Genomic DNA, 16,877 nt, shown 5'->3' on the forward strand with positions numbered 1-16,877 from the left:
GAGCTGCTGAGCTCAGTTTTTGGCTGCAATGGTGATGTGCACTGTCGACATCAAGTTACTGCTGCTTACAAAACACTGAGATATGAGCAGAAGCAGGGAGTCAGTATTTGACCTAGGAAGGCTGAGTACTTGCTCTTATAGTTATTTTAGGTATTTTAGAATGCTTGGGTTCCACTTTCCTTAAATGGAAAAATCCCTTAAAGTATTAACTTAGATTTTAAACACATTTCCATTATTATCCAGCAGGACATCCACTTTGGAGTTTGAAAGCAAGTCAGTATAATTATTAATAGCAGTCATGAGTTTAAGGAGATGCTAATGATGACCAGGGAAGAACAATGCTTTTATGTGCATATAATTTCTAAGGCTAGGTTCACATTGCGTTAATGGGTTAACGCTAGCGGACTCCGTTACATGGCGAAATTGTCGCAATTAACCCCATGCAACGGATCCGTTAGCGCACCCATTGACGGCAATGTGCTAACGGATCTCTAGCGCATCGCTAGCGCATGCCATTTTCGGCACGCGCTAGCGATGTCCCGTTAGTTTTGGACGGACCGCGGATGCTGCTTGCAGCATCTGAGGTCCGTTCCTCGCTAGCGCAGATCGGGTATCTGCGCTAGCGGGATCAGCAAACGCGATCCCCTTTGGGACATTGCGTTAGCGCAGTCCGTAGCGCTATGCGCTAAACAGACTGCCCTAACACAATGTGAACCTAGCCTAAGAAAGCCATTTTATACAAGTTGTCTGACAGGAAGGAAAATGGTAATATCTGTATTGTCCGGTTCTGTGATGCAGGGTAACTTTTAACATATTCACATGGCTGTAAACTGATACAGAGTAAAAGACTGTCAAGTATATGCATGATAATGTGAAGCTTTAAATCTGATAAGAGCGGAAATACAGTGGCATGTGAAAGTTTAGTCACCCCAGGTCAAAATTACCGTTATTATGAACAGTTAAGCAAGTTGAAGATGAAATTATCTCTAAAAGGCCTAACGTTAAAGATGACACATTTACCAGTACTTAGTATTTTAGGCAAAAAATATATATTTTCATGTTTTACATTTTAAAAATTACAAAAAGGTAAATGGGGTGATGCAAAAGTTTGAGCTCCCTGCATGTCAGTATCTAGTATCACCCCTTTATGAAAATATCCCCGCATGTAAATGCTTTTTGTAGCCAGACAAGAGTCGTTCAATTCTTGTTTGAGGGATTTTCATTTATTCTTCCTTGGAAAATTCTTCCAGTTCTGTGAGATTCCTGGGTCGTCTTGCGTGCATTGCTATTTTGAGGTCTAGCCACAGATTTTCAATGATGTTCAAATCAGGAGACTGTGAGGGCCATTGTAAAACCTTCAGCTTGCGCTTTTTGTGGATTTTGACGTGTGTTTAGGATCATTATCCTTTTGTAGAAGCCATTTTCTTTTTAATTTCAGCTTTTTTACAGATGACGTTATGTTTGCATCAAGAATTTGATTACATTTCATTGAATCCATTCTTCCCTCTACCCGTTAAATGTTCCCTGTGCTATTGGCTGCAACACAACCCCAAAGCATGATTGATCCACCCCATGTTAATGGTTGTCAAGATGTTCTTTTCCTGAAATTCTGCACCCTTTTTCTCAACATTGTGGCCAAAGAGTTCTATTTTAACCACAAGACTTATTTCCAAAATACATCAGGCTTGTTTAGATTGTCTTGCATATTTGTGACACTGAATTTTATGGTGAGGAGGCAGGAGAGGTTTTCTTCTTATGACTGTTCCATGAAGGCCATATTTGTGCAGGTGTCTGTGAACAGTAGAACCACAACTCTAGAGTCTGCCAAATCTTTCTGAAGGTCTTTTGCAGTCAAGAGGGAGTTCTGATTTGCCTCTCTAGCAATCCTACAAGTAGCTCTCACTGAAATTTTGCTTGGTCTTTCAGACCTTATCTTGACCTCCACTGTTCCTGTTAATTGCCATTTCTTAATTACATTTTGAACTGAGGAAAGGGCAACTTGAAAATGCTTTGCTATCGTCTTATAGTCTTCTCCTGCTTTGTGGACCGCTGCCATTTTAATTTTCAGAGTGCTAGGCAGCTGCTTAGAAGAACCCATGACTGGTGTTTTTTGGCACAAATTTACAGGAGGCTGGCCTTTCCTAGCGATGATAGTGAACAAGCCATAACCCTAACAGGCTAATTAAAGGGAACTTGTCATGTCCTTTTTGTGTTTTAAACTGCCTCCAGTGTGTTGTTATTGATGCATTGTGATTCACTAACATTGTTTTTACAAAGAAAAGTTCCCAGTATATAACATACCTTTTGTTTCAGTCATAGGGGTGGCACTTTTTACCGCTTCAGTCAGTCAGTCATGGTCCTGTTCAAAATTATTCACACTCACCGCATTGTAATTGATTGCTGTGACTGGCCTGACGTCACTGCAACGGCCTCACAAATCCCGCATTAGCGCACATGCTCTGGAGCCGCTGTAAGTGGAAAGAAGTGCAAAAAGAAGCTGGCGACTTTCACCCAGATTCAGTGCGCATACCCAGAGAGCTGATGGGCAGTGTGCAAGTGTGGGATTTCCAAGGCCATTCTCGTGACGTCAGGCCAGTCATGGCAATCAATCGCAATGTGGTGGGTGTGAATAATTTTGAACAGAACCATGACTGACTGTCACTGTAGTGGTAAAAAATGCCGCCCGTATGACTGAAACAAAAGGTATAGGATGCAATCTACTCATGATATTAATTGTGTTTACACATATACAGTGGGGCAAAAAAGTATTTAGTCAGTCAGCAATAGTGCAAGTTCCACCACTTAAAAAGATGAGAGGCGTCTGTAATTTACATCATAGGTAGACCTCAAGTATGGGAGACAAACTGAGAAATAAAAATCCAGAAAATCACATTGTCTGTTTTTTTAACAATTTTTTTGCATATTATGGTGGAAAATAAGTATTTGGTCAGAAACAAACAATCAAGATTTCTGTCTCTCACAGACCTGTAACTTCTTCTTTAAGAGTCTCCTCTTTCCTCCACTCATTACCTGTAGTAATGGCACCTGTTTAAACTTGTTATCAGTATAAAAAGACACCTGTGCACACCCTCAAACAGTCTGACTCCAAACTCCACTATGGTGAAGACCAAAGAGCTGTCAAAGGACACCAGAAACAAAATTGTAGCCCTGCACCAGGCTGGGAAGACTGAATCTGCAATAGCCAACCAGCTTGGAGTGAAGAAATCAACAGTGGGAGCAATAATTAGAAAATGGAAGACATACAAGACCACTGATAATCTCCCTCGATCTGGGGCTCCACGCAAAATCCCACCCCGTGGGGTCAGAATGATCACAAAAATCCCAGAACCACGCGGGGGGACCTAGTGAATGAACTGCAGAGAGCTGGGACCAATGTAACAAGGCCTACCATAAGTAACACACTACGCCACCATGGACGCAGATCCTGCAGTGCCAGACGTGTCCCACTACTTAAGCCACTACATGTCCGGGCCCGTCTGAAGTTTGCTAGAGAGCATTTGGATGATCCAGAGGAGTTTTGGGAGAATGTCCTATGGTCTGATGAAACCAAACTGGAACTGTTTGGTAGAAACACAACTTGTCGTGTTTGGAGGAAAAAGAATACTGAGTTGCATCCATCAAACACCATACCTACTGTAAAGCATGGTGGTGGAAACATCATGCTTTGGGGCTGTTTCTCTGCAAAGGGGCCAGGACGACTGATCCGGGTACATGAAAGAATGAATGGGGCCATGTATCGTGTGATTTTGAGTGCAATTCTCCTTCCATCAGCAAGGGCATTGAATATGAAACATGGCTGGGTCTTTCAACATGACAATGATCCAAAGCACACCGCCAGGGCAACGAAGGAGTGGCTTCGTAAGAAGCATTTCAAGGTCCTGGAGTGGACTAGCCAGTCTCCAGATCTCAACCCTATAGAAAACCTTTGGAGGGAGTTGAAAGTCCGTGTTGCCAAGCGAAGAGCCAAAAACATCACTGCTCTAGAGGAGATCTGCATGGAGGAATGGGCCAACATACCAACAACAGTGTGTGGCAACCTTGTGAAGACTTACAGAAAATGTTTGACCTCTGTCATTGCCAACAAAGGATATATTACAAAGTATTGAGATGAAATTTTGTTTCTGACCAAATACTTATTTTCCACCATAATATGCAAATAAAATGTTAAAAAAACAGACAATGTGATTTTCTGGATTTTTTTTTCTCAGTTTGTCTCCCATAGTTGAGGTCTACCTATGATGTAAATTACAGACGCCTGTCATCTTTTTAAATGGTGGAACTTGCACTATTGCTGACTGACTAAATACTTTTTTGCCCCACTGTATACTGGGAGCTTTTCTTTGAGAAAACAACGTTAGTGATGTACTGTACATTGCATCACTAACAACACACTGGGGGCATTATAAAACACAAAAAGGACATGACAAATTCCCTTTTAGGTTTGAAACCTTTGTCAAAGTTATCTGAGCTCACAAGTCTCCAAGGCTGTCCAAACTTTTACATTGGCCCATGTTCATTTTTGTAATTTTTAAAAAGTAAAAAATGACTATATATATTTGTTTGCCTAAAATACAAAGGAAATCGGTCATCTTTAACTTTAGGCCTTTTAGAGATCATTTCATCCTCACCTTGCTTAACTGTTCACAAGAACAGGAAATTTGACCAGGGGTGCCCAAAATTTTACATGCCACTGTATGTGACCAGTTGTAGGCACCATATTTATTAACCAGCTGAAACATTTCATGCAGTTCTAACGACGCGGAGCATGTTCTTCTCTGAAACACTGAGGCATTTCTGAGAAAACATAAGCCGATTCATCATTCTTCTTACACCTTTTTTAGAGTAAATGTTTGCTAAATTATTATGGCTTTTGTGCTGTTTTTACTTTAGTTTTTTTGAGCTTTCATAATTTTTTAGGTTTGCTTCGCAATATGAACATGGTTTTCATTACACAAATTAATTAATAATGTGAAACTTTTCAAAATGTAGCCAAATTATTTTGGGAATTATACTGCACTTGAAGACTAAGATGCGTTATTTTGAAGCTTATTTACAGGGTCGTGCAATATTTTAATCAAATAAGGTGCAAAATGAAAAAATGGAACAAAAAAAATCATCAAATATCATGCGCCTTTTTGTTGAATTTGGTACAAAACGTGCTAGGTCAAAAAAGCAACAAATGAAAAAAAAATACTCTAAAAAATGCAAATACTGTATTAGGGCCATAGTCTGTGTAGATTTCTTGCTGCCCATCTTTCAGCAGCAGTGATCGGCTGACAGGTTCCCTTCAAGTCCTATTTATACAATTCCCAGCACAGAGATCATGACAGTTGTATGTGACGTATTAGCTTTGGAGATAACGATGGTCTGCAGACAGAATACATGTACAAGAGGTCAGAACTGATCTGGAGCTTGCTCCTGTTGGTATTAGTAACCATTTATCAAGAGTTGTATGACATAACGCCCAGCAATATTATTGATATATCTGCCCCAATGTCTATGAAGGTGTTCCCCTTCATGCTGTACCAAGTTCTATTGTTCATTATGGCTAGTGCTGACAATGGCCATATACTACATAGCTTCCTTTGAGTCATCAGGTTTATGTAGATATACACTACATCCATAAGAATAGTACATTTAAGCTCCTGAACCCTAATGAAAAAAAATACATCAATTATAGTTCTGGTTTCTTCTTATGGGATACTGGGACCGTTTGGGCTTCCTCAGTTTTTCAGGCCTAGCATTGACCACAGTCTCTGCCTTCTGGGATCTTTAATCCATTATGTGTCATTAATACATTGTGACAGATAAGGAAAATGTTTTTTCCAAGCTTTTGACTACATTCTCATAGAACGCACCTTTTATGTGATAAAGAACGCATGGAACAAAAAAAAGACAGTTTGTGGAGTGAGGTAACAGGAAAGCTATGGCAACTTTTGCTATTCATCCATAGAATAGACTTTGCACAGATCTTTTGCATTTTGTAGGTTTTGCTTATTTATGTGTCTACAGTTCGAGTTGGAGATTTCATGACTTATAGTACGCGAGTGGCTGATTTGACATATTCCATTTTTCTTTTCCATCATTGGGATTTCATCTTCTGATAAAATGTTAAATTGTTTCCTGATGATTCCAGCTCAATAGCTAGTTCTGGATAACAATCTTTCTCCACTAACCTAAGTATTTAAAATTCAACTGAGCTTTGAAATTGGGCTAAAATTCAATTTTCAAACTCATATTATGAAAGAACCCATAATCTTGGTTAGATAACTTGGATTTCATAAGGTGACTTAACATTTGACTCCTTTGTCTTAATTGTGTCTTCCTACTGGGAAAGTTTATTGAGATCAGAACAACCTTTTTAAGTCAAACAGTGTCATTACATCTATTTTCAGATCAGCCGTCTATTTCTCCTCTTTACCCGAGCTCTCATGTAAAACCTCTGTACCACCTGGATGTTTTTCTTTTATTTCCATTAGCCCTCCAGCAGGTATGTGCCCAATTTTAGCTGCTCGTAAGCCAATCAAGGCTGGTGGTGTAATAACAGCAGTTGGAGAGTTGATGCTACCATTTGATGACGTAGGACCACTAGTAAGATACGCAGTATATTGGTTCCAGAATGATAATGGGCTAACTCCAACCAATTGTGTTGGAATATCTCTGGACAGGAAGTCTTGTAGCTTCACTGGGGTTCCAGATAGCAAAGGACTAAGGTTATCCAGAGAGAGACGCCTTCCTCTTCTGGATGAGCTATTATTCCATACATGTGTGCTCATATGGACCTGCGGTTAAAAAGAAAGGTTAGAAAATGTTAATAAAAATTAATGAAGTGCATGTAGAAGGTTTTGAAAAATCATATTGAAGCACAAGTCAAATACATAATATTGAGGGCCTTTACGTTTTGATTATTATGTATACCTATTCATCTTACACTGCATTCACAAGAAGCTAGTAGACTATTCATGTTCAGTTTATTCAGTATTCTATATTGCTGAGCCACTCATAATCAGCCAAGGAGGTCTACCAGCACTGAACCAACAAGAGGTGCTCAGGCAAGCAGGTCTACCAGCACTGAACCAACAATGGATGGTCAGGAAAGGAGTCTACCAACACTGAAACACCAACAGGTGGTCAGACAAGGAGGTTTATCAGCACTAAACCAACAATGTGTGGTCAGGCAAGGAGATCTACCCACTCTGAACCAATAATACGTGATCAGGCAAGAGATCTACCAGCACTGAACCAACAATAGGTTCAGACAAGGAGATCTGCCAGCACTGAATTAACAAAGTGAAGCTTTCTTAGGAACAGCCCTCAATTTGACCTACTTAGCTACAATATATTCAGTTTGCTTGTGTTTAGAAGAGACTTCTAACTAATTTATTACAAGCAATTCTTAGCACTTACAAGAAGTCACTACTAAAAATCAAAATAAACTACTAAAAATCAAAATAATTTATGGTGCTTTGGAGTTTATAGCATGCTAAAATCAGTGCTAATATTACATTTAATGTTGGTGATCCTGTGCGCTTTAATAAAAAATCTTTATAATACTATATATATTAAAATTATGGCATATTTTGTGAACATTTCTACTTGTGCAGTATATTTTAGTGTGGGTTTGTGTAATTCAGTGATTGTCACAAGTTTGAATTTCACTGAATAGTTCATTGAGATGGAGAGCCTACCTTTAGGTTCCCCCGTGTGGTGAACGCCCTTCCACACATATTGCAGGAAAAAGGCTTCTCTCCTGTATGTATCCTCTCATGTATCTGCAAAGCACTGGCCGAGGAGAACGTCTTCTTACATACTATGCACAGATGCTGCTTAGGGCTGCGTCTCAAAGGAGGGGACAGGGAAGAAGGCACCGTCAGCCGTGGAAGCTGGACCAATGCCAATGTCTGGGTTGGGCTTAATACTTCACTCTTCACTGCTCTCACCAGAAATGTCTGGCCTGGACTTGGCAAATCTGCACTTGGGTGTTTAGGACTGCCGATTGGCTGCGGAGGGAAGTTTTGGCTCACCTGGTGTGCTTGGAGCATATGCTTCGTCAGTATGGATGCCTCCAGGAAACTCTGCTTGCAAACTAAGCAATGGAACAGCCCATCTTTGGTGTGACATTTCATGTGGTCCTCCAGTAACTCCTTGCTGGACAGTTTTTCAGAACACAGATTACATATGGGCATGTCATCCTTTTTATCTGGACTTTGCGCTGATGTATTGCTTGTATCTACTTCGGAATCCTCTTTCTTTTCATTGTTGCTTTTACAGGATTCCGATTTCTTGTTGGCATCTTCCACGTTTTTGTCCTCCTCAGTTTTCTCTTCTGCGTCACTGTTCAGCTGTTCACAAATCATTTTTTCTTTTGTTTCCTCAGGTTCTTTGCTAGTGCTTTGTTCTGGTTCTGAAACAATTTCAGCACTGTTGTTAGCTGGTATGTCATTCTCTTCTTTTTTCTTCATAACAGAAGCAGCAGCATCATCATCCATGCTTGATATTTCTGACTCTACTAATGCTGCCTTTTCACTTTCTGATTCACTAGCATCTAAAGAATCTTCATCTGTACTCATTTCGTCTGAAAAGTCTGGCGTACTTTTGTCTTCTATTGATTCTGTTTTGCTACCATCGCCATGGGCAATGTCTCCATTTGGAATCTGCCCATCTAGATGCATTCGTATGTGTTGTTGGAGAGTAACTGCATTAGTAAACTTCTTCTGGCAAATTGGACATGAATTTTGGAGTTTTGAAGATAAACTTGATTTATGACCTACATAGTGAGCTTTCAAATTCCCCTTGGTTGAGAAAGCTCGGCCACATATTTTGCATTTGAATGGTCTTTCCCCACCATGTTGATTATAATGCAGTCTAAGTGCCCTGGGACAGCTTAATACTCTTAAGCAGATGACGCACTGATTTGGAGCTGTTACCTGTTTATCAATCTTTTCAACCAATTGTTGCAATTTTGAAGTCTCTGAGTATCCTAATGGATCCACGGCATAAGAGAATGGGAAGCTTCCAGACTTAAAGTGACTAGCAAGCAATGCCCAACTAGGAAGGGAAGTTACCAACTTACTAATTTGCATCCTTCCTGTGGCATCAATTCCTCCAGTAACTGTCCTTTCAGCTGGAGGTGTGTTTTCATCAGACTTTGCCTTTGGACAACCATTGGGACCCTTTAATACAGAAGAAACATCTCCAGATTTCATGAGGACTAGTTTGTTAACTGGTGGCAGTCCTTGAGTACCTGAGCTAGAAAAGAGATTTAAGCCTTCAGTTGTCATTATTTGGGGTATTACAGGCTTCTTTTCTATTGTCTCTTCTTCTGCTTTCTCTGGAGGTACTGACATGCCGTATGGGAGTCCATTACTGGTTAAAACATAATCCAAATGCTCAGGAACTGGATGTGGGTTCATTTGTATATGAGGGTACTTTTCCTTATGACGATGGAAATGTACTTTCAGATTGCCTCTAGTTGTAAAGCGGTTTCCACATATGTTGCATTTATATGGTCTTTCACCAGTGTGAGACCGCAGGTGAATTTGGAGGGCACTGTCGCTGCCAAAAACCTTTGCACAAAATCGACACTTGTGCTTTCCTGATGCTCTTTCTTGTTGACTTTCAACACGTAGTGACTCATTATTTTTCTGCTTTAAAAGGCTCGTGGTATTTTCCAGTACTCTTGCCCCTAAGAATAATCCAGTTGGTAAATTGGGTAATCCTGGAGGAAAAATTGCATGTGGTGTAATGAGTTGACTTGGTGGGGAGTTTGAAATTACTGCTTGGCCTGTAGCAGATTTGTCACCAAACCCATCCATGAATTTGTCTTTCAAATTGGCAATACTTCTGGCTGCAAATGTCTGTCCTATAGGGTTGTAGAGATGAAGGAAGGATGGTTTTGATGTTTCATCTCTACAAAATATTTTTGCTGAGTCAGGCAGAGATTCAGATTGTTTTGTTGGGCTAAATATAGGTAAAGATTTTGCAGTAGTGTTTTTCTCTGGTGGAGATGTCTGTGGATTTGATGGAGTCATGGAAAGAGATCCAAGCATAAGTACCTGTTGACATATTTGCTCTGTTATTTGCATTTGATGTATCTGTCTCTGCTGGAGAACTCTCAGTTCTTCCAATATCATGGGAATGTTGATGGGAGCTGCAGCGGTCTGACCTCCAGTTACAGCTTCATGACTCATTGGGGCTAACCCTGCTTTTGGTCCTGAGAGACCTTCCATAATCAGTCCTCCATTGGGAATGAGAAATCGTTGAGATGGGCCCACACCTTTTTTGTCCATTTCTGGTTTCATAGAGTCCATTATTTGAGAACATGCTTCTCTTTCATCTTGTTCGGTCACCATTGTGTGTTTTCCTGATGCAACACTTTCAGGAGAACTAGGTCCAGAAAGAGACTCTTCAATCATGCTGGTTTGTTGATTTTTCCTATTAGCTTCCCCTTGATTCTCTACAATTACTACAACATGGTTGCTTAGTGGGCAGCATTCCCTGTGCTTGGCAAATTCTGAAGGTTCATCAAACTGGGCGCAGCACTTTCTGCATATTTGAACCTCTTCACCTGTGTCCCCTGTAAAAAGATTACATCAAAAATTAAAGTTGGCAAAGAGTTAAATCTAATGAGTTTGACATACACTATATGGATTCTCAAGTAATGATTTTTACTCAAAAAGTTGACTGTTCTTGCTAACCATGTACACCAGTGCAACTACAAGTATATTATTGATGTTGCTTGGAGGCTAAATAATACTCCGCTACATTATATATTTTGATTTTTAGACAATAAAATTAGTAAACTAAAATCTAACCTAGAACATTAGTGCTTTTTATTTTCGATAAAACCCCCATTTCGATCTTCCTCTACCCCCACATAAAACACACACACTCTCTCTTCATTTAACAGGGCTCTCTTTGTATCCCAGCTTTTGTCAAACATTAATACTCTGGAGAGAAAAGCCAGCTTCACAGCTCCTGGTAATTGATTTGTATTCATACAAGAGCCAAGGGGACCGACTTCCAAGCATTGATATGGTAATCCTTTCATGGTAACTGTCCCTTGTTCTGGCTAATTTACTCCGGGGTTCTTCGAGCTTAATTAAACTTGTTGAATTGGCTGGGGGTACTAGGTCTTTGAGCTACAGCTTGGGAAGAGAAAGTACACAGCACCAAGTAACTGCTTCTTGGAATTTACTTTCATCTTCTATATGGAAAGATCAATGTATACTGTACTAGATGCACTTATATCTATTTGCTTCTCGTAAAATGAGATAAGCCTTTTTTATTTGCCTGCATGTTGGATTAGGCTCCACCTAAAGGCCCCTTCACATTAAGCGACGCTGCAGCGATACCGACAACGATCCGGATCGCTGCAGCGTCGCTGTTTGGTCGCTGGAGAGCTGTCACACAGACCGCTCTCCAGCGACCAACGATGCCGGTAACCAGGGTAAACATCGGGTAACTAAGCGCAGGGCCGCGCTTAGTAACCCGATGTTTACCCTGGTTACCATGCTAAAAGTAAAAAAAAACAAACACTACATACTTACCTACAGCCGTCTGTCCTCCAGCGCTGCGCTCTGCTTCTCTGCTCTCCTCCTGTACTGTCTGGGAGCCGGAAAGCAGAGCGGTGACGTCACCGCTCTGCTTTCCGGCTCACAGACAGTACAGGAGGAGAGCAGAGCACAGCGCTGGAGGACAGACAGCGGTAGGTAAGTATGTAGTGTTTGTTTTTTTTTACTTTTAGCATGGTAGCCAGGGTAAACATCGGGTTACTAAGCACGGCCCTGCGCTTAGTTACCCGATGTTTACCCTGGTTACCAGTGAAGACATCGCTGGATCGGTGTCACACACGCCGATCCAGCGATGTTAGCAGGAGTCCAGCGACGAAATAAAGTTCTGGACTTTAGGTACCTTCACACATAACGATATTGTTAACGATATCGTTGCTATTTGTGACGTAGCAACGATATCGTTAATGAAATCGTTATGTGTGACAGCGACCAACGATCAGGCCCCTGCTGGGAGATCGTTGGTCGCTGAAGAAAGTCCAGAACTTTATTTCGTCGCTGGACTCCTGCTGACATCGCTGGATCGGCGTGTGTGACACCGATCCAGCGATGTCTTCACTGGTAACCAGGGTAAACATCGGGTAACTAAGCGCAGGGCCGCGCTTAGTAACCCGATGTTAACCTTGGTTACCATGCTAAAAGTAAAAAAAACAAACACTAGATACTTACCTACCGCTGTCTGTCCTCCAGCGCTGTGCTCTGCACTCCTCCTGTACTGTCTGTGAGCCGGAAAGCAGAGCGGTGACGTCACCGCTCTGCTTTCCGGCTCCCAGACAGTACAGGAGGAGAGCAGAGAAGCAGAGCGCAGCGCTGGAGGACAGACGGCTGTAGGTAAGTATCTAGTGTTTGTTTTTTTTTACTTTTAGCATTGTAACCAGGGTAAACATCGGGTTACTAAGCGCGGCCCTGCGCTTAGTTACCCGATGTTTACCCTGGTTACCGGCATCGTTGGTCGCTGGAGAGCGGTCTGTGTGACAGTTCTCCAGCGACCAAACAGCGACGCTGCAGCGATTCGGATCGTTGTCGGTATCGCTGCAGCGTCGCTAAATGTGAAGGGGCCGTTTATTCAGCGACCAACGATCTCCCAGCAGGGGCCTGATCGTTGGTCGCTGTCACACATAACGATTTCATTAACGATATCGTTGCTACGTCACAAATAGCAACGATATCGTTAACGATATCGTTATGTGTGAAGGTACCTTTACAAATCTGAAGGTCCGTGTACACATTAAACTACTGCCAGCCGAACCCACCAATTTCGGCTGATACTGTAATGTGTATTTGAGCCCCAGATAATTGATTGTTGGGGCAGATATTGATTCTGGTATTCACATAGCCTTTGTAATAGACAACAGAGGAGTGCTTGGCCAAACAAGTGCTCCTGTGTATCGGATGGGTGCTGAAGATCAGCCAAGAGTAGTGCTCGGCAATCTCAAGAGTGAATGCTGCAGTTGTGCGCATGGTCAACCTCCGATCCATTCAGCCAGGTCCTTGAAAGCCCTGGTAATTGAGATCACTGGGGGCCATGGTGGTCAGACCTTCAATGATTGAAAAGTTATCCCCTATTCTGGGAATACTGGGTACATTTTAAACTTGAGAAGACCAGTTTCACACATCTGACTTTCACGGCCTGAGTATGAACCATGATGTCTGAACCAACCATGGGTTCCTGACCTGAACTCAACAGCCTCATAAGCATGCATGAGACTGATGAGTTTGGCTCTGGATACCTGCAACTGGTTTGGACATACTTTACGGTAAAACTTGGATAAAGCAGCATAACTCCTGATGTATGTTGACATGAGGCAGATACTTTGCAGATCATGTCAGTTTATGCTTCAGATATTAAAGGGACACTGTCACCTGAATTTGGAGGGAACAATCTTCAGCCATGGAGGCGGGGTTTTTGTGTGTTTGATTCACCCTTTCCTTACTCGCTGGCTGCATGCTGGCTGCAATATTGGATTGAAGTTCATTCTCTGTCCTCCATAGTACACGCCTGCACAAGGCAAGATTGCACCGTGTGCAGGCATGTACTACGGAGGACAGAGAATGAACTTCAATCCAATATTGCAGCCAGCATGCAGCCAGCGGGTAAGGAAAGGGTGAATCAAAAACACAAAAACCCCGCCTCCATGGCTGAAGATTGTTCCCTCTAAATTCAGGTGACAGTGTCCCTTTAACCTATGCAATGAATAGGGTAAAATCCATAGCAAATTCACATGTGGATTTAGTTTTGGATTTTGATGCAGATTTGTTGCGGAGACCCAGCTGAATTGGCAATTAAAAATTGGTACATGTGAATTCAACCTTAAAGTGATGAACACATACATGTTATGATTTTCATGAAATGTCATTTCTTACAGTTATGCTCAAAAGTTCACATACCAAGGCAGAATTTTTGCTTTCTTGGCCTTTTTTCAGTGAATATGAATGATAACACCAAAACTTTTTCTCCACTCCACTGTTTTATACAGTTCAGATACCTTTTCCTGTAGATCAGTTGATAATTTTTTTCTTTCCTCATGACTCACAATCCAGAAATGCCAGTGGCTGGATGAAAGATGCAAGAGTCTGTCTGGATCCCAGAAACTCAATCAGCTTTTATGCACACACACTGATTACAAGCAAACAGGTCACAGGTGAGGATGTTACCTTTAGCAGCCATTCAAACCCATTTGTGTCAGCTTCTGTGCATGTTATCTGGCCCAAATCACCAGGGTATGTGAACTTTTGATCAGGGTCATTTGTATGTTTTGGGCTGTCATTATGATTTAAAAAACACAGTAGTTTGACAATAAATGGCTTCACCCAAACACTAACCATGAGTGGAGAAAACGTTTTGGTGCTATCATTCATAATCTTTGAAAAAGGGCAAGAAAGCAAAATTTCTGCTGGGGTATGTAAACTTTTTAGCACAACTGTACATCTTTTTGTTCCATACTATCCTTGTCCTATTTGTTCTGGAGTATTCCTGATAAGTTATTAATAGCAAAGGAACACATGATATTATGATAGGCCTCCCACATTAGGCTATAATACATTTCTGTACCCCAGTATGGATCAATAGGGCAGTAGGGTACCCATACAAGTTTATTATGCCATAGCACCTCCCTATATGCCTTTGATTACACACAAAGGATATTTTAACTCATTAAAGAAGCCATCCCATGAACTTTATTTTTTCTCCATACACCGATTTATATGTGTATGTAGTGCAGTGTGTGTAAATATACTCACCTGTCGCCATCTTCTACGATATCTACTCCTCTTCTCAGTGATGTCACCGTTCTTCAGATTTACCAGCTCTCTCTATGCTCTAAGCAGGAGCTGGAAGTCTCTTTAACAATGTAAGTCTATAGAGCCTTGTTCTGACACTATAGCCTTACTTCTGGGTCATGGGAGGGCCTTTTAAGTATGGATCTATCAGAGAAAAATCATGGATTTGCACTTTTGGATACCTGCACGCTACAGGTATATATCCTGAAAAAAGAAACACAATCTCAAATACAGATACCATAGTCTATGGCAAAGTCCCGGTATTGTCGGCCAGGACTAATGTGGGTATATACCCTATGAAGCTCCCAAACAGCATGTAGCTACCAGAAAGCGGAGCATATTAACAACAAAACAATTCAAAATATTAAAAAGTACACAACTTTAATAGCATAATACATCAAAAAAGACAATCAATTAAACACATAGGAAAAACAGAGCTATTTGAATTTGACCAAGGTACACCAGTAAAACAATGGTGGTATGACATGGAGAGAAGTAATTCTTGTATTCCAACACAATGCTAATTACCCCTAGCAAAAAGTAAGTACTGTATTTTCTGGCGTATAAGACTACTTTTTAACCCCTGAAAATCTTCTCAAAAGTCGGGTATCGTCTTATATGCCAGGTGTCGTCTTATAGGGCAGATGCGGAGTAATCTGCGGTCGCCGCATATTGTGGGGGGAGCGGTCCCAATGACAAGGTGAGGGGGCGCCTCACTGGGAAGGTGTAAGTGAAGCAGAGGCAGAGAAGGAGATAATAGGATACAAGGGCGAGCCAGATGAGTGAAAGAGGAGTGTTTTTCTAGGCACAGCATCGCTCTCTCTCTCTTTTTTGCATAACCCTGGCATCCCAGACGCTGACAGTTTGCTTCACTTACACCTTCCTGGTGAGGCGCTCCCTCACCTCGTCATAGGGACCACTCCCCCCCCCACTATATACGTCGACCGCAGATTGCTCCGCACCCACCCTATAAGACGACACCCGGCATATAAGACAACCCCCGACTTTTGAGAAGATTTTATATTTTAACTGGAAAAGTTGGGGGTCGTCTTATATGCCCAGTCGTCTTATACGCCGGAAAATACGGTACATATAAAGAAACAGTGCAAATGTCTGTGTAATGTTCAGGGGAATAGCATATCACTACTGCTATATAGATAAATTGTAGTCAATGACCACTCATTACTAGTGTTGAGCATTCCGATACCGCAAGTATCGGGTATCGGCCGATACTTGCGGTATCGGAATTCCGATACCGAGTTCCGATACTTTTGTGGTATCGGGAATCGGTATCGGATCCATATTAATGTGTAAAATAAAGAAATAAAATAAAAAATATTGATATGCTCACCTCTCCGGAGGCCCCTGGACATCACCGCTGGTAACCGGCAGCCTTCTTTGTTTAAAATGAGCGCGTTTAGGGACTTCCATGATGTCACGGCTTCTGATTGGTCGCGTGCCGCTCATGTGACCGCCACGCGACCAATCAGAAGCCGCGACATCATTCTCAGGTCCTAAACTCCTCATTCTAGAAATTTAGGACCTGAGAATGACGTCGCGGCTTCTGATTGGTCGCGTGGCGGTCACATGAGCGGCACGCGACCAATCAGAAGCCGCGACATCATTCTCAGGTCCTAAACGCGCTCATTATAAGCAAAGAAGGCTGCCGGTTACCAGCGGTGATGTCCAGGGGTCTCCGGAGAGGTAATTATATCAATATTTTTTATTTTAATTCTTTATTTTACACATTATTATGGATCCCAGGGCCTGAAGGAGAGTTTCCTCTCCTTCAGACCCTGGGAACCATCAGGATACCTTTCGATACTTGGTGTCCCATTGACTTGTATTGGTATCGGATATCGGTATCGGCGATATCCGATACTTTTCGGGTATCGGCCGATACTATCCGATACCGATACTTTCAAATATCGGACGGTATCGCTCAACACTACTCATTACCAAAGAAATATCCATGTAGCAGAGGGGTTATTGTTAGCATCTAGTAAA

The 16,877-nt window shown here is 41.7% G+C and overlaps 1 protein-coding gene across 3 annotated transcripts in view; it reads right to left on the reverse strand.

Moving 5' to 3' along the window:
• Positions 1-4,918: 4,918 nt before the first annotated feature.
• SALL2 (spalt like transcription factor 2) overlaps positions 4,919-16,877 on the reverse strand; it is a 39,935-nt gene continuing 27,976 nt past the window's right edge. The window contains exons 2-3 of one of the 3 annotated variants that reach the window (XM_069761326.1): positions 8,046-10,597; positions 4,919-6,803 (exon numbers count right to left, since the gene is read on the reverse strand). In XM_069761326.1, the coding sequence (XP_069617427.1) occupies positions 6,426-6,803; positions 8,046-10,597 (2,930 nt within the window). In that variant the 3' untranslated portion in view covers positions 4,919-6,425. Of the gene's footprint in view, positions 6,804-7,709; positions 10,598-16,877 lie in introns of all 3 variants that reach the window. The other 2 variants (XM_069761309.1, XM_069761318.1) reach the window with 2 other exon arrangements.

This window comes from Ranitomeya imitator, chromosome 1, assembly GCF_032444005.1.
Source record: "Ranitomeya imitator isolate aRanImi1 chromosome 1, aRanImi1.pri, whole genome shotgun sequence".
Taxonomy (NCBI): Eukaryota; Metazoa; Chordata; class Amphibia; order Anura; family Dendrobatidae; genus Ranitomeya; species Ranitomeya imitator.